Here is a 24135-nt window from a genome sequence, read left to right as displayed (position 1 = left end):
ACAATAAAAAATGACAACGCATATGCAGCAGTTCTTAGGTTTGCTTACTTTGTTCTGAGTATACGGGGATGACAGCACCGCAGGTAAGGGAAAACTCAGACTAACCTAATTGGTTTCTGCGTTTTGACGTGACTTCATCTCCTGTCTATTAAACCTCCATGGTTGCCTCTATCTGCCATTTCTAGAGATCCACCTTAAGATGGTGGGAATAGCCTAGAGTGACGCCACAAAGGGGCGGGGTGCAGAGTATCTGAGCATGCTCTGTTGCTTTTACACCTCTAGGGCTGCAAAGAGCGGAAAAAGACTGAATAAAAATAAAAACTTTGTCTTCCCAGCATTTGGGATCCCTGCAAGTTCCAGATCTGGAGAGGAGGGATTATATCTGAAATTCAGGAATCGGCTCAGTATCCTCCTGTCTTAATCGTCTTTTCAGGAACAGAGAAATCTCCAGACAGATTCCATCCTAGCCGCTGCAAAATTCAGAAAGAAATGTCTGCCCTCGTTTCTGATCAGGTAGTAAATCCTTCTCTATCCTCTTGTACACTGTGGATTCCAACAACACTAAAAGGAAACTGTGTCCCTATGCACCTCTTCCAGCCTTCCCTTCTGTTTCCTTGTTTCTCTGTTTTGGAGTAGAGGTGTTGGTAGAAGACTTGAAGATCGCAATATCATGTCTGAAGAATTTAGAAGATCGGAAGGAGGAAATCTGGCCTCGAGGATTTATGATAATACAAGGAGGGAAGAAGAGCTTCCTCTTTTATTTTAACCATGTCTGGCTCCTTTAATAGACTATATGCTCAGAATTAGGGCCCACATTGTGCATTTATGTGGTCAGGAATGTGTGATGTTCCTGTCTGCATTAGCACATGTAAAAGTACTTTGGGATTTCTTAACCTGCAGACAGGATGCTAAAATTAAAAAAAATAATCCATGTCCTATTGGTTAAAGTCTTCTACTAACAGTACTTCCCCTTCACTCCCACCTGTTGTGCATATTCTGCCAGATCTGGCTATCTGAGCCAGAACACCTCCTCCTTTCCCCATGGCCCCTGCATTTCAGCCTCTTTGATGTTATTTATGATATAGTACCACTGTATAATCAGGAAATCAATGCAACTGCTGCGGATATGATATGGAGTCATTTTCAGGATGTCCAGTGGAGAAGTGTGAATCAACTGATAAACTAATTTTCTAGATCACAGTGAGCTGTATTTTCAAAGCACTTAGACTTACAAAGTTATGTGGTAGGGCATTTTCAATATGACCTCTAAGTCCGATTACATTCAAAATCCGAATAGGAAAGGTCATTTTTTAAAAAGAAAAACGTTTTTTTTTTTTTTTTAAATACTGTTTCGAATAAGGTTTTGTGATTTGGATGATTTGTTTTTTGATCCATTTTTCAGAAAAAGAGAATTAAGTGCAAGATGTAAAAAATCAAGCTATTGGGATGTAGGAGGGGCCAGAGGCCAGCATTATTAGTAGACTGGTCCCCCAGACATCCCAGGAGAGCAACCCTAGGGGGCACTTCTGTGCACATCATCATAAGAATGCTCCCAGGTACACATTTCATCTTTGCTCCCTTATCTTGTTCCCTGAGCCCTCCAAATCCCACTAGCCCCCACTGCACACCACTACAATAGCCCTTATAGGCAAAGGGGGCACCTATATGTGGGTACAGTAGGGTTTTGGTGACTTTGGGAGGGGTCACAGTTTCCACCACAAGTGTGAGAGGTAGAGGGAGGTAGGGACCTGGGTCCCCCACTGTGCACTGACCACTACACTACACCAGGGACCTGCATGCTGCTCTAATAGACCTGACTTTAACATCTGAGGCTGTTACAGAGGCTGGTAAGTCATATTTTTATTCACATTTTTTGAGGGTGGGAGTGGGGGGTCAGTGACCACTGGGAGTGTATTGGGGGGTCACCCCTGATTCCATCCAGTGGTCATCTGGTCATTTAGGGCACCTTTTTGTGCCTTATTCATTCTGAAAACATGTCTAGACCAAAACATTTTGGTTTTAGTCCTGATTTAGAGCCAGGTACTGGCATAATTGAGCCTGCAAATAGGTGGGGGAATGTTGGATACAAATGCAATAAATAAATAATACTTCTATAATTAAATGGTTAACGTATTAAGAAATGCAGAACGAATCCTAGATGAATAGGTCTGTAAATATGGAGTCCATATAGTTACAAAACGTTTTCTTGCCTTCACTCCATCCACCCTCCTCCACCCTTAGACTGGCTTTAGTGATTAGTTCATGCATGTGATTCTTCCAATGTGTCAAGGTAGGTGGAGCTAGATAGATCCATTGTAATAAAATACAGCGCTTGGCCATCAGGGTCAACTTTTGTTTTATATGCATACAATATATAAAAATCTAACTCAGATGTATTTTCATGATTTTGTAATAAATTTAATAGCTTTATTGTTTTCTATGACTCCCAACCTCCTTCCTCCCTGATTGTAGTTTTGAGGTGAAGGGGTGTGTGTGTTTGAGTGTGTGTGTGTGGGGGGGGGGGGGGGTGCACCATCTCATCTTTCGCCTCAGGCAGCAGATTGCCTTGGGCCTCCTCTGTTGTTACGCAGTTTGAGTAGTATTTGCATAACAGGGAATGTTCTGAACTGGTTTAAAGGTTTTCCACTATGAAGAGAACTGGTTTGGATAAATGGACTGCAGCTTGTGGAGTCCCGTGGGGATCTCTGCTGTCACCTATTCTATTCAGTGTAGTGATGTTTACAAAATTAGAAGAAGCAGGATTCCAGGTTTTTCTGTACACTGACATCACTTTTTGTATTCCTGTATTCACTGATATTAAACCTAGAATAGATGTGTATTACTTTGATTAGTAGTTGAATGACTGATAGTCATCTGAAATTAAATAGGAATAAAACTAAGTTGTTTCTTGCAGGAGTCAAGGACAAGAAAGATTTGGAGAATTCCTTAACTATAGATAATTATAGGTTGGAACCATCATTAAAACCTTAGGTATTACATTTGATCAGAATTTAACAATGGAATCCCAAGTGAATTCTGAAGAGTTGTTTCTGGATTCTATGCAATTTGAGAATGATTCAGAAATATCTACATCAGGGAAAGTTCAGATGAGTTGTACAAGCCTTTTTTTCACTTAGGGTGATTTCATCCAACAACCCCCCCTCTCAGGCTTTTCTTTGAGCCAGACTCTCCTTTCCTCAAGCAGTCATGAGTTCTGGTACTTCTTTAAGCCTTTAGGTTATTCAGGCCACAAAACAACCTTGTCTAGGAGGCTCTTGGTAATATGCAAATTAGGCCTTTTTTTCTGGGCCCTGGCTTATGCCAGCCAGCACGGCCCCCTTCCAACCAAGGCTGTGGGGTACCCTTCTGACTGCTTCCTTCTGGGAAATGCTTTTATGGGGCTTCTAATACCTGACCCCACCATTTCTGGGCCCCTCCTCCTAACTCCAAATGGGTCCAGAATATTTTTTTTAAGAGGGAAATACCACTTCCACTCTACGACGGGCCCTCCTACCCTTATCCTAAAAAAGGGCAAGACCATTTCCTACAGCCTTCTTGGGTTAGGCTGTCACATGTGAGGCAGAGCTCCCTCTAGTGGCCCCTCAATAGCAAAGCATTCACTCTCCTCACTACACTTCCTACAGAAGCCAGAGTTTATTATAAATGGTATTGTTTAATATTCAAAACTGTTCAGGGAATTGCACCACCTTATAGGTATAGATGAATTAATACCTTGAATTCCAGTAAAAGACATGAGACGTGCGATCAGTTGACATTAGCATTTCCAAAATGTAAGGGTATAAAATATAAAGAGTATTTTTTCTTTGTCATTTTTTTATCGGGCAACAAAAATGTTGAATACACTACCTATATCCATAAGACAAGTAGCAAATTATGATGTTTTTAGGAAGTCTGAAGACAATGTTATTTAGAAAATCGGTAATCTCTATTTAGTGGCGTTGAAGGCCGATTTTACTTATGATCACTCTATTATTGTTTGTGTTTTAAGTTTGATGTGCTCTTTTGTAAGTTCCCAGAATTGTGTTGCTGGCCTCTTTGTATGGAATTCACCTTCAACTTAACGGTACAGCGGAATATAAGAAATGGGAAATGTAATGTAAAGAGCTACTCCTTCCCTCTTTTCTGCCATCTCTGCCCTTTCTAAACAGATTACAGTCTCCTAATAGCAACAATACAAACAGACACGGACACACTAATGCTCTCTCTTTTCTTCCTCTCCCCTGCCTTGGACAACAACTTACCAGCCTCTCTCCCTCCCACCTCTTCAGCCACTGCTGCTTTCTCCACCCATTCCACACAGGCCAAAGTTTCCGGTCCACATGTGCTCAGTGGCGTATGAAGGGCGGGGGTGGGTGTTGGGATGCACACCGGGTGCAGGGAGCAGCCGTGTAGCTGTCTGCTCTGCTGGTTCACTGCTTCCTCTGACATTACTTCCTATTCGAGGTCAGGGAACTGGTGGAGTTGACAGCTGTGTGACTTCTCCCTGCACCCCCAAGAGGTGATGCGTCCGGGGGGGGGGGGGGGGGGGGGTGTGCAGCAACGATCCGCCCTGGCTGGCAGCTGACATAGGAACTCCACTGCATCTGCTGATTCCTGTAGCTCTAACCAGCATGTGAGATTTCTACTGTGTCACTGGAACCAGACAATTTATCCACAATACCAGATAGTTAAGGGAACACAGCTCTCTTCCTACTATAATCTACAGGAGATCTGATCTCACTAGGCCCGGGTGGGCACAGGCCCTCCCACTTTGGACTGAGGCCCACCCAGCAATGGCACAGCAGCGAAGTGGCTGATGGGGGATCCCCAATCCCTGCCAGCTGAAGTCTCCTAGCATCTCTCCCTCCAGGAGAGCGGGGGGGGGGGGGGGGGGCAATCACTTAACACCACTCCCCACACCCCCGGTACGTTTAGATTCTTTAATTCTTCACCAGCAGCAAAACATTCTTCCTGCCTGTGCCATCCCAAGCCTTTCCTGTGATGCATCAGAGGGAAGGCTTGGAGCTTGAGTGAGCAAGGAGAATGAGTTGTTACTTCTTGCTGCTGCTGAAGACCTACAGGATTTAAAGGTATCGGGGGAGGGTCAGGGAAGTGACCACCCAATTGCCTGGGGAGGGGAGAGGAAGAGATGCTGGGGGGCGGGGTAGTCATGCCCACCCACTTTGGGCTCAGGCCTGTCCAAAATTGGGTATCTGGCTACTCCCCTATCACTGGCAGAGGTACTACTACTACTACTACTTAACATTTCTAAAGCGCTACTAGGGTTACGCAGCGCTGTACAGTTTAACAGAGAAGGACAGTCCCTGCTCAAGGAGCTTACAATCTAAAGGACAAATGTACAGTCAGTCAAATAGGGTAGTCAAAATGGGACAGTCTAGATTTCCTGAATAGAAGCATAAAGGTTAGGTGTCGAATGCAACGTTAGAGAGGTGGGCTTTGAGCAAAGATTTGAAGATGGGCAGGGAAGGGGCTTGGCGAATGGGCTCAGGAAGTTTATTCCAAGCATAGGGTGAGGCGAGGCAGAAAGGGCAGAGCCTGGAGTTGGCGGTGGTGGAGAAGGGAACTGAGAGGAGGGATTTGTCCTGTGAGTGGAGGTTACGGGTAGGAGCATAAGTGGAGATAAGGGTAGAGAGGTAATGAGGGGCTGCAGATTGAGTGCATTTGTAGGTTAGTAGGAGAAGCTTGAACTGTATGCGGTACCTGATCGGAAGCCAGTGAAGTGACCTGAGGAGAGGGGTGATATGAGCATATCGGTCCAGGCGGAATATAAGATGTGCAGCAGAGTTCTGCACAGATTGAAGGGGGTTAAGTGGGAGGCCAGTGAGGAGTAGGTTGCAGTAGTCAAGTCGAGAGGTAATGAGAGAGTGGACGAGAGTTTGGGTGGTGTGCTCAGAGAGGAAAGGGCGAATTTTGCTGATGTTATAGAGAAAGAAGCGACAGGTCTTGGCTATCTGCTGGATATGCGCAGAGAAGGAGAGGGAGGAGTCAAAGATGACTCCGAGGTTGCGGGCAGATGAGACGGGGAGGATGAGGGTGTTATCGACTGAAATACAGAGTGGAGGAAGAGGAGAAGTGGGTTTTGGTGGAAAGACCAGCTCATTCAGGGTCAGGGAAGTGACCACCCAATTGCCTGGGGAGGGGGAGGAAGAGATGCTGGGGGGCGGGGTTGTCATGCCCACCCACTTTGGGCTCAGGCCTGTCCAAAATTGGGTATCTGGCTACACCCCTATCACTGGCAGAGGTCATATGTCTCTTACACAAAGATCGGAATGAAACTGTGGCTGAGAGTGTCCTGTTTTGCTGTACTAGGCATCGATCACATTCAAGGATGTTGCTGCTTATTTTTTGGAAGTGGAGTGGGACATTCTGGGAGAATGGCAGAAGGAGCTGTACAAGAAGGTGATCAAAGAGATTCATGACATCCTCACATCACGAGGTAAATATGTCTTCTGTGTCATATACCACACAGGCACATTATGGAATTAATGGTATAAAAATCACAGGTATCAGGTCCCACAGACACCTGTGCTATAAGATAAAATATATACCCTAAACTAGAGGCTTCACATGAGACCAGCTGAAGTCTGTCTCCCTTTTCTAAATTTGGCACTGAAGATCAGAGGGAGGATTTGTCTCTCAGATTTCTTGCTGAGAACTACAATTTCTGTTTATGACATGTCAGCTATGCACTAGTCATCTATACTGTGCAATGTGTAACCCCGTTCGGAGATTGACACCTGTAGTGCCTCCACCTAGGGGGGTCATCAATAGAAATGATTATACCAGCAAATCTCCAATGCTTAATCTAAATGGCAGGCCACAGGTCCCTCCTTTCTCCAAACTTTGTCAAGCAAAATACACACTGAAAGATATATATATATATATACTCATCTACCTGCACACACTCATTCACTGCTTCTTCAGACAACAGGGATTCTATAAATATAATTTTAATGTAATTTTCCTGCTTCTTATTGACAGGTTATTCAATTGTTAATCCTGATGTTATATTCAAAATTAAAAAGGAAGATAAAAAATATTTCACCCAACACTTTGAGCAGGCGGAAAAAGAAAACCTGAATGAGCCCACTAAGTGTAAGCAAATGTTTTCCATTTAAAGGGCTTTGCATTTTCAGATCACAGGAAATGGGACATTGTATAAATCTGATAAGGGGGCATAGGTATAAGGTTAAACACAGCCAAGGAGTTTTTCTCCAAGCAAAGAGAACTTCTCTACGGCTGAAGTGTAGTCCCCTCCCCAGGGGCAGGGGTCGGGATTACAACACTCATATCAAATGTTTGGAGACTTAAATCTATTTCCTAATTTAATATTATCTGATCTTTGGTGAATCCTTTTAGATGTGCTTTTTCATAACAGGTCTTCCGATTGTAACGTCTGTATTTTCACTAAGTGTTAAACAAGAGGAAGATCTCCCCCTCAAGGATCATGTTGAATCAGACATGTCTGAACAGACTCCCCCATCTGTAACAAGTAAGTGTAAGATTTCTCCTTCACATCTTTACTGATTTCAGCTGGGACCATTTCAGGAATTCAGTGCTGGTGGGATAAGAGGCCTTCATCCTCTCTCCTCCTCCCACTGTCTTGTTTCCCTACTTTGGATAGAGTAGGCTGCGAGGCACCTGGTGGAGGTGGGTGTCTTGGGGACTAGGATCTGGCTTGCGAAACCTTTCATCTTAAAGTGTCATAGTGTTGAGAAATGTGTATTGTTGAAAGGGCTGGTGGGGGTGGAGAGGCTTCTCCATTGTTACGAGGGGGTGCATGACTGATGAATGTGCTGCTCTTTGACTTAGCCAAGACGTTTTTGCATTGCTGGTGGATTAGTACAAATCATTGTACATAATGTAGTTTACAGTAATGGATCATTTTTCATGCAGTGCAGCTCATTAAAGGTTTGTTCATTGGTGTTACAGAATATGTAACCTGCTATGAGCGCACCTTACATTATGCACCTGCAGTTTCAGCAGCCATAAACCTGGTGTTACTGGTCACGTAAATGCAGCAGGGACACTTGTAACATACAGTATGCTGTAAGTTTTGCATATAAGAGGGAGCCATGCCCATGTCCCACCCATATGCACAACCCCTTATATTTACACACTATGGCAAATACATCACAGAATAGTGCTTAGGCCCCCTGCTGCCACTTCCGTGGGTAAATGTACACGTATGCACATAAGCACTTGTGTAATGTGCAAGGGATGGATATATGCCCCGAAAAGGCCACTAGACCACTGGGTCTTTTAGAAGGTTGGGAATGGCCTATGGGAAATGGGTTTTCTGGCTGGGGGGGGGGGGGGGGGGGGGGGGACAGGCTGGCAGCAATGGCAGGAGGGCCTCAGTTTCAGCCGAAACCGAGCAGCAGATTTCAGCCATGGATTTGGTTTCAGCCGGAATCAACACTGCCGGTTTCATTCAGCCTCTATTTGGAGTGACTGTAGACACCCAGGGCTCTTTTGCAGCCTTCAAGCCAATCAGTAGACACTCACAGCTTCTCTTCTCCTGGAAACAGATCTCTGGTTTTCATCTTCCTAACGACCACCAGAGAGTACAAAATAACACAAAACTCGCTATGACTTAAAAGCCCACCCTAGGGGTTTATAGGACCTGACAACTGATTCATGGACATTGAGTGCAGGTCACAGACATAAGAGGTAAACTGTGACAATTATCTGCCTGATAGTTCATTGTGTGACTTGTACCCTGAAAAAGCGGCTGCTTTTCTCAGTGCTCTGTATGTGGGGTGGGGGAGCTTTTTGTGCTATTGTACTTCTCCCTCCCCCCCCCCCAACCCTTTCCAAGAATTTTGTTTTTGGTGGGGGCTGAGACTTCTTCCGCTCTGTCTCAATGTTCAGGTATTTTCGAAAGAACATCAGAGTCAGATTTGGGACGTCCTGCTCATAACATCAAAAATAAAATTCCATTTTGAAGAAATTTTCGAACAGGAAATACATCCAGATTTACGGTCTGCAAATATGTGAGAAGGATGTTCTTATGCTGTAGACAGCCATCCTGAACAACCATTTTACACACTGACAGTCGCTCAAAAGTGCATGGTTCGGGATAAGGTATCTTTCAAAGATATCACCAAAACAGGGAAGATAGGGTATCCTGTGTCAGGTTCTCAGGTTCAGAGCCCGCGGGACTGGGCTCTGGAGCAAACGTGAGCCCTTGGGCTGCTGATGAGGAGCGACAGCAGCAGGCAAAACCCACCAACCAACACTGGGTAAACACACCGGCAGGGACTGCAGGCACTGCCCAGCGAACCGGAACACATGGACTGGAATCCCCCAGACTGGAGGACACAGGACTGGAACACAGGACTGGAGCACACTGGGCTGGTCCACACAGCTTCACCTGCACTTAGCTACTAAGCCCCCCAGAAGTTGAGCTTCTGGGTTCGAGTAGCCGACAGGACTTACTGGATACCGGGTGACATAGGGACCAGGACTGGAAACAGAAGTGCTCCTAACCCTAAACTGATCTACGTGCTCCCAAGCCCTAAACCAGCAGGAGTGTTCCTAACAGTAAACTGACAACAGGACTTCCTAAGCCCTATACTAAAACAGGAGCTTCCTAATCCCTGCTCAAGAAAGGGACTTCCTAAGCCCTAAACTAACAGAGCAGGGAACTAAACACAAAGCTAACACAGGTGCTACTAAGCACCAAGCTACAAGCAGAGCTTTACACTAATAAGCTAAACACAGAACTAACCAGCTACCTAAGCACTGCTCTAGCAAGCTAGATACAACTAACAAGGTGCTTCCTAAGCACTACTCTGGCAAGCAACCAGAAGAGCTCCTAGCACTAAAAGGGAAGACAGGGGAGCCACAAGGAAAAAGAAGGGAAGCTAACACATAAGCCAAAAGTGATTCTAAATCACCAAACACCAACAGCAAAGACTGCAATGCTCCCAATAGCACAATCCCAGAAGTACTTCTAACAGCAAACTCTGCAGTGTTCCTAACAACACCAAACCCTGAAGTACTTCTATCAACAACAGAGCTTCCAAAGCCCTACACACAGCAATGCTTCCAAAACCAAGAGGGAAAAGCAGGGGAACCAAACACACAAACACCAGTGCACACTGCACTAACACTAACCTGGACCTTAGCAAAAGCAAGCAGGGAAACTAGACACAGAGTCAGAAGTGCACACTGCACCACCCTACCTACAGCAAACACCACTGTTGCAAAGGCACTGAAGGAAAGAACCCACTTCCTTATCAAGGCCCTCCCTGATGATGTCACACTCCCTAGACCTAGGCAAAAGCACACTGACCCAGAGAGGCCCAACCCACACCAATGCAAAACCGTGAAACACTTGAAGCCAGTACACCCAAAGAGAGTTAGAGCAACTCAGACTACACCCACAGCTGCAGTGAAGAGACAATTAGAGCCCTGCTGCTGGAAGCTGCCAGCACAGAGAGACAGAGCCAGCTCAGAAAGGACAGAGAAAGAAACAGAAGCCAGCTAAGAAGCTGACTCCCAGGAAAGAGGTAAGTTTGAGAGGGGTTCAGACCCCAATCATAACATCCTGATAGTGAGGTTGCAAAAGAGACCGTAGTAGATCAGTTGCCCCTAAATAAAACTAAAAATCAGACAAAAGATTGCAAATTAATACTGTCAAGTACTAAGCATGATTTGAATAGGAGCAACAAGCACAGTTTGAAATGTCTATATGTGAATGCCAGGAGCCTAAAAAATAAGATGGGAGAGTTAGAATATATTGCACTAAATGAAAAATTAGATATAATAGGCATCTCTGAGACCTGGTGGAAGGAGGATAACCAGTGGGACACTGTCGTACTGGGGTACAAATTATATCGTAGTGATAGGGTGGATCGAATTGGTGGAAGGGTAGCATTGTATATTAACAAGAGCCTTGAATCAAATAGATTGAAAATTCTGCAGGAAACAAAACACTTCTTGGAATCACTGTGGATTGAAATTCCATGTGTAAAGGGGAAAAGGATAATGATAGGAGTGTACTACCGTCCGCCTGGCCAGGATGAACAGACAGATGCAGAAATGTTAAAGGAAATTAGGGATGCAAAGAAACTGGGCAACACAATAATAGGGTGATTTCAATTATCCCAATATTGACTTGGTAAATGTAACATTAGGACACGCTAGGGAGGTAAAATTCCTTGATGAAATCAAGGACAGCTTTATGGAGCAGCTGGTACAGGAGCCAATGAGAGAAGGAAAAATTCTAGACCTAATCCTTAGTGGAGCACATGATCTGGTGTGAGAGGTAATGGTGCTGGGGCCGCTTGATAACAGTGATCATAATATGATCGGATTTGATATTAGCTTTGAAGTAAGTATACATAAGAAGTCAAATACGTTAGTGTTTAACTTTAAAAAAGGAGACTATGATAAAATGAGAAAAACGGTGAAAAGAAAACTTAGAGGAGCGACTGCGAGGGGTAAAAAATTTACATCAGGCGTGGATGCTGTTCAAAAACACCATCCTGGAAGCCCAGGCCAAATATATTCCACATATTAAAAAAGGAGGATGGAATACCAAACGACAGCCGGCGTGGTTAAAAAGTGAGGTGAAGGAAGCTATTAGAGCTAAAAGGAAATCCTTCAGAAAATGGAAGAAGGAACTGACTGAAAATAATAAGAAACGGCATAAGGAATGTCAAGTCAAATGCAAATCGCTGATAAGGAAAGCTAAAAGGGACTTCGAGAAAAAGATTGCGTTGGAGGCAAAAACACATAGTAAAAATTTTTTTTTAGGTATATTAAAAGCAGGAAGCCGGCAAAAGAATCGGTTGGACCGCTAGATGACCGAGGAGTAAAAGGGGCGATCAGGGAAGACAAAGCCGTAGCGGAGAGATTAAATGAATTCTTTGCTTCCGTCTTCACCGAGGAAGATTTGGGTGGGATACCGGTGCCAGAAATGGTATTCAAAGCTGAGTCGGATAAACTTAATGAATTCTCTGTAAACCTGGAGGATGTAACGGGGTAGTTCTATAAACTGAAGAGTAGCAAATCTCCTGGACCAGATGGTATTCATCCCAGAGTACTGATAGAACTGAAAAATGAGCTTGTGGAGCTATAGTTAGAAATATGTAATTTATCCTTAAAATCGAGCGTGGTACCATAAGATTGGAGGGTAGCCAATGTAATGCCGATTTTTAAAAAAAGTTCCAGGGGAGATCTGTGAAATTATAGACCGGTGAGTCTGACGTTGGTGCCGGGCAAAATGGTAGAGACTATTATTAAGAACAAAATTACAGAGCATATTCAAAAGCATGGATTAATGAGACAAAGTCAACATGAATTTAGTGAAGGGAAATCATGCCTCACCAATCTACTACATTTCTTTGAAGGGGTGAACAAACATGTGGATAAAGGGGAGCCGTTTGATATTGTGTATCTGGATTTTCAGAAGGCGTTTGACATAGTACCTCATGAAAGACTCCAGAGGAAATTGGAGAGTCATGGGATAGGAGGTAGTGTTCTATTGTGGATTGAAAACTGGTTAAAAGATAGAAAACAGAGAGTAAGGTTAAATGGTCAGTATTCTCAATGGAGAAGGGTAGTTAGTGGGGTTCCCCAGGGGTCTGTGCTGGGACCGCTGCTTTTTAACATATTTATAAATGACCTAGAGATGGGAGTAACTAGTGAGGTAATTAAATTTGCTGATGACACAAAGTTATTCAAAGTCGTTAAATCGCTGGAGGATTGTGAATAATTACAAGAGGACCTTACGAGACTGTGAGACTGGGCGTTTAAATTACTACTACTACTACTACTATTTTGACAGATGACATTTAATGTGAGCAAGTTGAAAGTGATAGATGTGGGAAAGAGGAACCTGAATTATAGCCACGTCATGCAAGGTTCCACATTAGGAGTCACGGACCAAGAAAGGGATCTAGGTGTCGTCGTCGATGATACGTTGAAACCTTCTGCTCAGTGTGCTGCTGCGGCTAAGAAAGCAAATAGAATGTTAGGTATTATTAGGAAAGAATGGAAAACAAAAATGAGGATGTTATAATGCCTTTGTATCGCTCCGTGGTGCGACCGCACCTCGAATACTGTGTTCAATTCTGATCGCCACATCTCAAAAAAGATATAGTGGAATTAGAAAAGGTGCAGAGAAGGGCGACGAAAATGATAAAGAGGATGGGACGACTTTCCTATGAGGAAAGGCTAAAGCGGTTAGGGCTCTTCAGCTTGGAGAAAAGGCGGCTGAGAGGAGATATGATAGAGGTCTATAAAATAATGAGTGGAGTTGAACGGATAGATGTGAAGCGTCTGTTCACGCTTTCCGAAAATACTAGGACTAGGGGGCATGCGATGAAGCTACAATGTAGTACATTTAAAACGAATCGGAGAAAATTTTTCTTCACTCAATGTGTAATTAAACTCTGGAATTCGTTGCCAGAGAATGTGGTAAAGGTGGTTAGCTTAGCAGAGTTTAAAAAAGGTTTGGATGGCTTCCTAAAGGAAAAGTCCATAGACCGTTATGGACTGGGGAAAAGCCATTATTTCTGGGATAAGCAGTATAAAATGTTTTGTACTTTTTTGAGATCTTGCCAGGTATTTGTGACCTGGGTTGGCCACTGTTGGAAACAGGATGCTGGGCTCGATAGACCTTTGGTCTTTCCCAGTATGGCAATACTTATGTACTTATGTATAAATGAGGGAAAACAAAGCACAGGGACATTTGTCTGGCAGGATTCTTATTAAAATGGCCGAAAAGAGGAGTAGCCTAGTGGTTGGTGCAGTGGACTGTAATCCAAGGGACACACATCTTCCCTCTAGGTCTTTATGTTCATGTAAGAACTACTCAAATTAACAAGCTGTGTGAGGTTCTTAAAAGAATCTAGAGTTGGTTAGTTTAGTTGATTAATATATCTAACATCTCACATTGGTTTTATCTTTATGCTCAGCCAACCATTCTTTGATGTTGGTTCCTTCACATGTATGAATGTAATGTTTTCATCAGCTCTTTTTTTTTTTTGGTAAATTTGATCCCTGCAGGAACAGAAAAATAACTACTGTACCTGAACGTACACCACTTCAATAGCTTTCAGGGTTGCTGGTGTCTTATATCTTTAGCTGCGGTATGTATTTTTTTGTTACAGTGGGATATCTCAGTCCCTTGGTTTACAGTCCACTGCACTAACCACTAGGCCACTCCTCAGACCTGCTTCTTGCTTTGTTTAGATACTTGTAATACCTACAGCTCTCATACAGCCGGGTTTTCCTTTCTGGTTTCACTTTCAGGGAGGAGGGAGACAGCAACCACCGAGGGATTAAGGAGGGGTAATGCCTTAATCCCTCTAGTGGTCTGTTGCTCCATTAGAGCACCTTGTTGTAACTTGGCTGAAACAGGTCTAGATAAAAAATGTCCTCCTTATTAGAGACAGACATTTCTTCCTGTTCGTAAATCACTGTTGGACGTCTTACTTTTGGGTCCTCTCTCCTCCCACCCAGAATATGCCTACAACACACCCCCTTGCTATTTGGATGAACTGCGGTGTGAAACGTCCAAATTCTGAGTTTCCAACATCGGGATTTGGATGTTTTTAACAGCTGGCTGCTTCAAAATGCCTAAAATTCATCCATCTGCTTTGAAAATGAGCAGCATAGAATCGTCAAGGACATTTTACTAAACCTTAGCATGCGCTAACAAACAGGATGTGATAAATGCTGCAGGTCCTATTTTATACCTGGGGACCATGTTTCACCTAACGCACACTAATGTTCTTTAGCACATACTAAGCTTTAGTAAAAGGGTCCCATAGTGATTTAGCAAATTTCCAGTTGGTGGTGTCTGGCAGAATCTGATTTCTGATCTACAGCAACTAGATGAAGTACCTGTGCCAAAACAAAAAGAAAAAACTCCTGATGACAAAAATTTCCATTCTGTTTATGCAGTAGCAGTATCCACCACAGAGCTGTTTGTAGCTCTCGAGGAAGGAGTTGCCTGCCATGGTATTGTTAGACTATATTTCTGATGATGATCAGTACAGCGACACCCCTCTGCTTTTAGCTCTGTTCTGGTGGCAGAGCCTATGAAAACAGCATGATTCTGTGCGTTATTATAGGTTTTTCAGTAACTTGTTTTAACGATATTGTATGATCTTTTTCATATAACAGGCTTCCACAATGTCAAGCCTGATGTTTTAATCAGATTTGAGCAAGAGGGATTCAGGTCTGAGCCTCTGGGACCTGAGGAAAGAGAAAATCAGACCACCACAGGCACATGTGAGGAACTTCATGAAGCATGTGATGTAGCTTGAATTAAAGTTAAACTTTTCTTACATGAAAAATGACTCCTCTGGACCAGGCATAGGCGTTATAATCATGGCCCCTGCTTCTAACATTTGCTTTGTGGATAATGTGCTTGTTTGTTCCATTTCCCTTATTGCTTCTTTTCTCTTAACACCATCTGATATGTTTTTTTTTTTAATGCCTTTCATTTCTTCTCTTTCTCTTATTCTCACCCACCAGTTCCCCATGGCTCCTCTGTCTCTTCCATTCTTTTTCTCAGCACCTACTGTTTCTCGTTCTTTTATCAGCTTTAATAATCTTTTTTTATATACCGTATTTTTCGGACTATAAGACGCACTTTTTTTCCCCCAAAATTTGGGAGGAAAATGGGGGGTGCGTCATAGTCCGAAGGTAGAGAAATTCGAGTTCCAGGATCCCCTGCCCGCCCTCCGAGTTCCAATATCCCCCTCCCTCCCTTCTTCTGAGTTCTTTTTTTTTTTTAAATTTTAAGAAGTCTTTATTAACAGGTAATACAAAACATCTGAAACATAATGCATTATACAAATCATGTTACATGTCCCTTATGTAAGCCAACAGTCTCTTAGAATATCACGAATATAACAGTTCTTACAGTGTTGAAATGTCAAATAAAGTATTCAGATTTACAATACCAAAACTTCACTTTTTCAGATTTTTTATTTGTATTTACTAGTCCCCGCTTCATATTCTCTCTGGTCACATATATCCCCATCCCACCCTCCCTCCCCTTCCCACCCACCCTTCCGGCACCACCTTAACAGAACACTTTAATCAACTTATACATGAAGGAGAAAAGAGTCCCAGATCTGATGCCATCTACATATTTGATTACGCCTTTCCGCTAGAAGTTTTTCCATCTCGCAGACATGCCTCAATTTTTGGACCCATCTGGTAATGGGCGGAGTCATAGGCTGTTTCCAATGGGCAGCAATTATAACTCTTGCAGCGGTTATAGCCTGTCCCACAAATATGTGCTGAGTTCTAGAAAGACCTGCAGCTCCCCCAAAGAATAAGAAGGTTGGGCTCCATGGTATTGGGCTGCCCGTCCACCTCTGTAACCTGCTGTGGATCGCTCTCCAATAAGCCCTGACCTTCCTACAAGTCCACCATATGTGTCCAGCTGTGCCCCGCACCCCACAACCCCTCCAGCACAGCCCCGTCAGTGTAGGGTATATGCGCTGGAGACGCTCAGGCGTCAAGTACCAACGATACAGCACCTTCACCGCATTTTCCTTGAAGGGCACATGAGACGACACTCTCACCACAGCCCGCTCCATCCTCTCCCATATTGCCTCCTCCAAGTCTATGCCCAGCTCCCTCTGCCAACTCTTCCTATGAAGTGTATAATTCGGAGATTGCCTGTTAATAATGTGATAAAGGCGAGAGACCAGCCCAGTAGTCTTAGGTGGACCCTCACAGATAGTCTCTAGTGCTGTTTGCTCCCTGGCCATAACCTCCCGAACCGCCCTTGTCTTAAGAAAAGAAGCCAATTGGAGATAAGCGTACCGGTCAGACCCCACTATCGGGAACTTCTCAAGAGCTGCAGGATATGACAACAAATTTTCACCCTCAAATAGTTGACCCCACATTCGTAAACCCCCAGTGTACCATCTTGTGAATACTCCTTTCGTCGTTCCGGGGTAAAACAATGGGTTATAAGCTATGGGAGACAGACGAGACAATGTTGTACGTCGGTGTAAGAACATGCTATCCCAATTTGAAAGGGTGACATATACTGAAGGACAGAGTCCTGCCTCCAGGGATCTAAAAGAGCCCGGGATCCACATAAGAGCCCCTAATGACCTTTCACCCAAAGTGTATTGTTCAAGCTGCACCCACTGCCTGTCCGGATAGTCCTGAAACCATTCCACTGCTGCGCGTGCCTGGACTGCTCTATAATACCAAGCCAAGTTGGGTACTCCCAGCCCTCCTCTCGCCCTATCCTGATACAGGACCGTGCGTGCCAAGCGCGGACGCTTTCCCGCCCAGATAAAGCGCATAATACGGTCCTGTAGCATTGATAAAAATTTACGTGGCATTTTGATTGGGAAAGCCTGAAATAGGTAAAGCAGGCGCGGCAAGACATTCATCTTTACTGCTGCTATTCGGCCAAACCATGAGAGAGCAATATCCCCCCATCTACCCAAGTCCTCAATAAGTGCCTCTGCCAACCCTTTATAGTTAACCGAAAAAAGATCCGAGAGGTCTGCTATCAGATTAACCCCCAGATAGCGAATGCTCTTGTCCGCCCATCTGAAGGCATAGGAAGTCCTCAATGACTCCATGAGCTCCGTCGGAAGGGTTACGTTCAAAACTTCAGATTTGGACATATTAACTTTAAATCCCGACACAATCGAATATTCCTCTATCTCCCGCTGAAGCCCAGGGAAAGTGGTCAGGGGGTGAGTAACAAATAACAAGACGTCGTCTGCGAAGAGGGCTAATTTATGCGTTCTCCCACCCATGGAGAGTCCTGATATGTTTGGATTAGCTCTAAGCCTGGTTGCAAATGGCTCCATTACCATTGCAAATAATAGAGGGGACAAAGGGCAGCCCTGTCTAGTGCCTCTATATAAAGGTATCATCCCTGAGTTACCCCCGTTTACACGAATACAGGCTTTAGGGGAGCTGTAGAATGCTTGGATCCATCCACGGAACTGCGGTCCTATCCCAAATGTCTCCATCACCTTGTACATGAATGGCCAATGCACCCGATCGAAGGCCTTTTCAGCGTCCAAGCTAAGAAGGCAAAGAGGCCTCCTCATTCTCCTAGCCAGGTACATTAAATCGACCACTCGCCTAGTATTATCAGTAGCTTTTCTATAGGGAACAAATCCCACCTGATCAGGGTGGATAATAGCTGGGAGCAAGGGTGCCAATCGATTAGCCAGGACTTTAGCTAGAATTTTGACATCAGCGTTCCTTCTTCTGAGTTCTAAAAGTAATTTTACCTAGTCGGGGCAGCAGCAGAAGCGAAAAACCATGCAGACTCAGCATGTCACTCTTCCCTTCTGTCTCTCTCAGCTCTGGTCCCGCCCTCATTTCCTGTTTGAGGGCGGGACCAGAGCTGAGAGAGACAGAAGGGAAGAGTGACGTGCCGAGTCTGCATGGTTTTCGCTTCTGCTGCTGCCCCGACTAGGTAAAATTACTTTTAGAACTCAGAAGAAGGGAGGGAGGGGGATCTCGGAACTCCGAGGGTGGGCGGGCAGGCGGGGGATCTCGGAGGGAGGGCGGACGGGGGATCTCGGAACTCAGCAGGAGGGAGGGAGGGAGACGGGCGGACCCTGGAAACGGGAGAGTTTCGGACAAGACGCACGGGAGCACCTAGGTTTTAGAGGAGGAAAAAGGTGCGTCTTATAGTCTGAATTTTTTTTTTCCTATTTCCCTCCTCTAAAACCTAGGTGCATCTTATGGTCCGGTGCGTCTTATAGTCCGAAAAATACGGTACCTCACTATTTTTGACCTCTCTCAGTGCTGCTCCAAGATGCTGAACCTACTTTCCTCCCACTCACAGGTTTTGACTTTTATTCTCTGTGAGGCTGGCAGGATGGTTTTACTGGAAGAAGCTGGAGGAAAAATGACCTCCACTGTGTTCAGCAGGAGGGATGAGGAAGGATTGTGAAACTGACAGCAGTAGGAAGTGGGAGTGAGGCAGAATAGCTCAACATGACATTATCAGGATAGATGGATGCGGAAAGGAATAGAATAAGGAGAAAGAAAGTGACCCTCCCCCTCAATGGAAGTAAGGGATAGATGCAATTAGACCCCCCCCCCCCAAAAAAAAATTAGACCCCCCCCCACCAAAAAAAAAAAAAGAAGCAGCAGGAGGGGAAAAGGAAGGTGACCACTAGTCTCCATATTAGGAGAGAGGAAGGTTGAGTAACCCACCCACTGGCAGCTGCAGGGGGAAGGAAGACAGGAAGATCCACATTGCTGGCACCAGGTTGGAGAAAGGTGAGATTCTATAACAAAGGGCAGATTATGCAGCAGTTTTCATTACCATAATACCTGTTTGTGTTGAATGTCATGGTTTATTTTCAGAACTACAGAGGTTCCTTAACGCCTTCCAGCAGGATACTTATATTTTCAGAGTTCATAAAATTTGCATCAGTTTCAGCCAAGTGTTGCTTTTCTTAGAGCTTAAGCTTTGCTTTAAAACCTGAAGTTATTTTCTACAATTCTTACAGGCAGCCAAAGTTACACTGCTGAGACCACAGTAGAGATCCTGAAAATGGAAGAGGATCCTGTCAGAGTCCAGCTGGAAGGCAGAGAAGAGGATACTGATTCCAGGAGCAGTAAGCCAAGAATTCGTTAATAATAAAATCCTTACTCTGTGCTGTGTCGAATTTCTACATTTTCACTAGAGGTTGATCAATTTTGGTTTCTGCTTCGGTGCCGAAACCAGCCTAAAATTTGTGTTTGGCCTTGTTTTAGTTTGAGCTGAAAATGCCAGTGCATTTTCAGCTGAAACAAACTATGCTGTGCATCCCCTGCTCCCTCCCTCCTCCCCCAGACCCGAAAGATCCCCCTCCCAGACCCAACTATCAGCGGTAGCCCCACTCCCAGGCCTACCATACTGTTAATGGCTAGTTGGAGCCAAAGTAGTTCCCACTCACTCTTGCATCAAAATGGCTGCCGGGACCTCCAGCAGCATTCATTTTGAGATTGGAGCCAGCACAGGCAGGAACGAATGAGATCCCGACAGTTATTTTGACACAGAAACTAACATGGGCAGGAGTGAGAGGGAACCGTTTCTAGCTTTCTGCCCTCTCTTGCCAACAAGAATACAGTAGGCCCAGGAGAGGAGCTTCTACCAATGGGTAGGTCAGTGAGAGGGGCTTTTTCTAGGGGGAAAGGGCAGGGCTATTTTTGGTTTCAGCTAAAACTGGAAGGCCAGTTTCGGCTTCAAATTTGTTTTCAGTTGAAACTTGAAATCCTGTTTGTGGTCTGGCTCTAATTTTCACAAAGATGGTAAATGTTACTAGTGATTTTCAGTTACATTTCTTTCTTAGTAATTACAATTCAGTTCTCTTAAGCTACCAGGTGTGATGTTCGGGTCTCCAGCAGGGTGTTTAGAGTTTTTGGTCAGTGAATATAATCAATGTTAAGAGAATTACTACAGAGACCAGAGTGAGGATGAGCTGGCCAGAGCCAGCAGATGAGATCAGGATGGCCTGTCTATATCTCTTCATGTGTCATTGCCCACTTGCACCTGTCAACAAGAAACATCTTTCCTGTTATGTGACATAAGGAGCTTTAGCCAAGCAAATATCTTTAAAATACTCCTGTGGAGGATATTGGCCTATATATATGTCTTTTACTAAAGAGGTGTATAATTTATATACATACTCTCATTTTTATCCCATAGATGATGGGTTTTGGAACAAGAGTAAGAGAATGAGAGAGTGCGATGGGCAGCAGAGGGTGGAATGGAAACACAAAGACAGCCCAGATCCTTCAGTTGATTGTCTGGAAGGTACAAGTAGAGTAACACCTCCTAGCATGAAAGAAAATGCCCCAAAAGGAGAGAGAACCAATGTATGTATTGAAGAAGAGGGGAATTCAACGTACTGCGTAAATCTCAAACAAAATCAGAAAATCAGTGGAGAGACACTTCAGAGCACTGTGTTCAAGGAAAGTTTCATTGGGAAGTCAAATCTGATAGGACAAAAACAAATTCACAGAGAAGATAAGCCGTTTCATTGTACTGAATACGGGAAATATTTTACAAGCTCTGTACACGATAAAAACTTTAGTCAGATATTTGAACTGAGAAGACATGAATTAATCAACACTAGAAAGAAACAAGTACATAAAAGGAACCTCAAGGGAGCAAAGCTATTCAAATGTTCAGTATGTGATAAAGGTTTCAGTCAAAACAATAACCTCAAAATACATGAAAGAATTCACACTGGAGAAAAACCCTTTAAATGTTGTGAATGCGATAAATGTTTCCATTCCAAATCAGACCTAAGAAGACATGAAAGAATCCACACTGGAGAGAAACCATTTCAGTGTTCAGAATGTGATAAAAGCTTCACTCAAAAAACTAATCTCAGAATTCATGAAAGAGTCCACACTGGAAGGAAACCATATAAATGTTCTGAATGTGATAAAAGCTTTAATCAAAAAAATAACCTCAGAATTCATGAAAGAATCCACACTGGAGAGAAACCATATAAATGTTCTGAATGTGATAAAAGCTTCAATCAGAAAAGTAATCTCAAAATTCATGAAAGAATCCACACAGGAGGGAAACTGTATATGTGTTCTGAATGTGATAAAAGCTTTCATCATCATCATAATAATAATAATATAAAGATTCACGAAGGAATCCACATTGGAGACAAACAACATAAATGTTCTCAGTGTGATAAGAGCTTCCATAAAAAGTCTACACTCACAATTCATGAAAGAATCCACTCTGAAGAAAAACCATATAAATGTTCTGAATGTGATAAAAGCTTCCATCAAAAAATTAACCTCAGAAATCATGAAAGAATCCATACTGGAGAGAAACCGTATAAATGTTCTGAATGTGATAAAAGCTTCAATCAAAAAAATAATCTTAGAATTCATGAAAGAATCCACACTGGAGGGAAGCTGTATAAATGTCCTGAGTGTGATAAAAGCTTTTATCATAAAAATAGTATCAAAATTCATGAAGGAATCCACACTGGAAACAAACCACATAAATGTTCTCAGTGTGATAAGAGTTTCCATCAAAAATGTACACTTACTATTCATGAAAGAATTCACACGGAAAAAAAACTTTTTAAATGTTCTGAATGTGATAAAAGCTTCACTCAAAAAAATGATCTCAGAATTCATGAAAGAATCCACACTGGAGAGAAACCATATAAATGTTCTGAATGTGATAAAAGCTTTACTCGAAAATACAATTTCAGAATTCATAAAAGAATCCACACTGGAGATAAGTCTAATAAATGTTCTGAATTTGATAAGTTAAGGAAAAACAAATGGCAAATGAATTCATTGACCAAAACAGGCCACACAAAAGGTTTAAATTAAGTTTCTCCTTAACCATAAGTTGAGCACGTGATAATTACAGCCCAGGAAAGTGGATTACAAATAAGATTATTCACAGCAAGCATAGCAAAAGCTAGTACAACAGACATTTGTAGATTCTATAAGAAAGATATTTTTAAAGAGTTCCTCATCTGATAGCTGGTTGCAAAGGTTTGATGGCTGAAAATTTCTGTACTGAAAGACACAATAAAGTGGTATGTCTCATCCACTGGAAACTTTATAAATATTACAATATTACTGGAGAATGAAGAGGTTATGGTCACCTGGGTCATCCCCATTCCCAAACCACTTGCTCTGAATTGCATTGAAAGAGATAAAAGAAAAGGGAGATTTAGTGGTCACTGTGGAAGGGCAGACTCGATGGGCCATTTGGCTCTTATCTGCCATCATGTTTCATCTACTAGAAACTGTGTAAATACTGTCGCACTACTGTACCAGAAATCACTGGGATCATGGCCCTTGAGAACTGTGGACCATGAAGTTGCCATGACTTGAAACTTGATGCAAGAAAACCAAACATAGTGGCAAAAGAGAAAAACACAAGAAAGGCATTAATATTAGAAGACATTGGAATTTAGCTCACACCTTTTTGGTAGCAGTGGAAAGTGAGTTATATTCACATACAGTAGTGTAGGTGCAAAATGATTATTCTTGATATCATGAAGAGAAAGAGAAGGTCCTCAATATCAAAATATGCATAAGAACATAAGAGTAGCCATACTGAGTCAGACCAGTGGTTCATCTAGCCCAGTATCCTGTTTCCAACAGTGGCCAAGCCTGGTCACAAGTACCTGGCAGAAACCCAAGTCGTGGCAACATTCCATGCTACCAATTCCAGGGCAAGCAGTTGCTTCCCCAACTCTGTGTCAAAATAGCAGACTATGGACTTTTCCTCCAGGAACTTGTCCAAACCTTTTTTTTAAACCCAGATACTCTAACTGCTGTTACCACATCCACTGGCAAAGAGTTCCAGAGCTTAACTATCCATTGAGTGAAAAAATAATTCCTCCTATTTGTTTTAAAAGTATTTCCATGTAACTTCCTTGAGTATCCCCTAATCTTTGTACTTTTGAAGTGAGTAAAAAAAAAAACAATTTACTTTTACTCGTTCTACACCACTCAGGATTTTGTAGACTTCAATCATATCTCCCTTCATCCGTCTCTTTTCCAAGCTAAAGAGCCCTAACCTCTTTAGCCTTTCCTCATCTTTAGTCACGTAGTAGATGACAGCAGAGAAAGACCTGTACAGTCCATCCAGTCTGCCCACTAAGATAAACTCATCTGTGCTACTTTATGTATATACCTGACCTTGATTTGTATCTGCCATTTTCAGGGCACAGACCGTAGAAGTCTGCCCAGCACTAGCCCCGACTCCCACCACCAGTGCTGCCACCCAATCTCAGCTAAGCTTCTAAGGATCCATTCTTTCTGAACAGGATTCCTTTATGTTTATCCCATGCATTTTTGAATTCCGTTACCGTTTTCATCTCCACACCTCCCGCGGGAGGGCATTCGACATATCCACCACTCTCTCCATGAAAAAATACTTCCTGACATTTTTCTTGAGTCTGCCCCCCTTCAACCTTGTTTCATGTCCTCTAGTTCTACCGCCTTCACATCTCCGGAAAAGGTTTGTTTGCGGATTAATACCTTTCAAATATTTGAACGTCTGTGTCATATTACCCCTGTTGCTCCTTTCCTCCTGACCTGAACATGTATATCCTGGAAGAAAGGAGTCACTCTTCTTTGAACTTTTTCTAATTCTGC

The 24135-nt window shown here is 43.3% G+C and overlaps 1 protein-coding gene across 1 annotated transcript; it reads left to right on the top strand.

The window, feature by feature from the left end:
- The first annotated feature begins 291 nt into the window (after positions 1-291).
- LOC115463705 (zinc finger protein 2 homolog) lies at positions 292-22734 on the top strand. Its single transcript, XM_030194421.1, has 7 exons — positions 292-513; positions 6331-6457; positions 7003-7116; positions 7400-7513; positions 15166-15273; positions 19506-19613; positions 20687-22734. The coding sequence occupies exons 1-7, from the start codon at positions 490-492 to the stop codon at positions 22348-22350; spliced, it is 2259 nt and encodes a 752-aa protein (XP_030050281.1). The 5' UTR covers positions 292-489; the 3' UTR covers positions 22351-22734.
- The last annotated feature ends 1401 nt before the right edge of the window (positions 22735-24135 follow it).

This window comes from Microcaecilia unicolor, chromosome 2 (genome assembly GCF_901765095.1).
Source record: "Microcaecilia unicolor chromosome 2, aMicUni1.1, whole genome shotgun sequence".
NCBI lineage: Eukaryota > Metazoa > Chordata > Amphibia > Gymnophiona > Siphonopidae > Microcaecilia > Microcaecilia unicolor.
This window is presented reverse-complemented; position numbering and strand designations above follow the sequence as displayed.

Coding starts and splice junctions, on each gene's coding strand:
- LOC115463705 (XM_030194421.1), top strand. CDS start 490: ATGTCTGCCCTCGTTTCTGATCAG. Junction 15,274..19,505: donor TCAGACCACCACAGGCACAT/GTGAGGAACTTC, acceptor CAATTCTTACAG/GCAGCCAAAGTTACACTGCT. Junction 19,614..20,686: donor GGATACTGATTCCAGGAGCA/GTAAGCCAAGAA, acceptor TTTATCCCATAG/ATGATGGGTTTTGGAACAAG.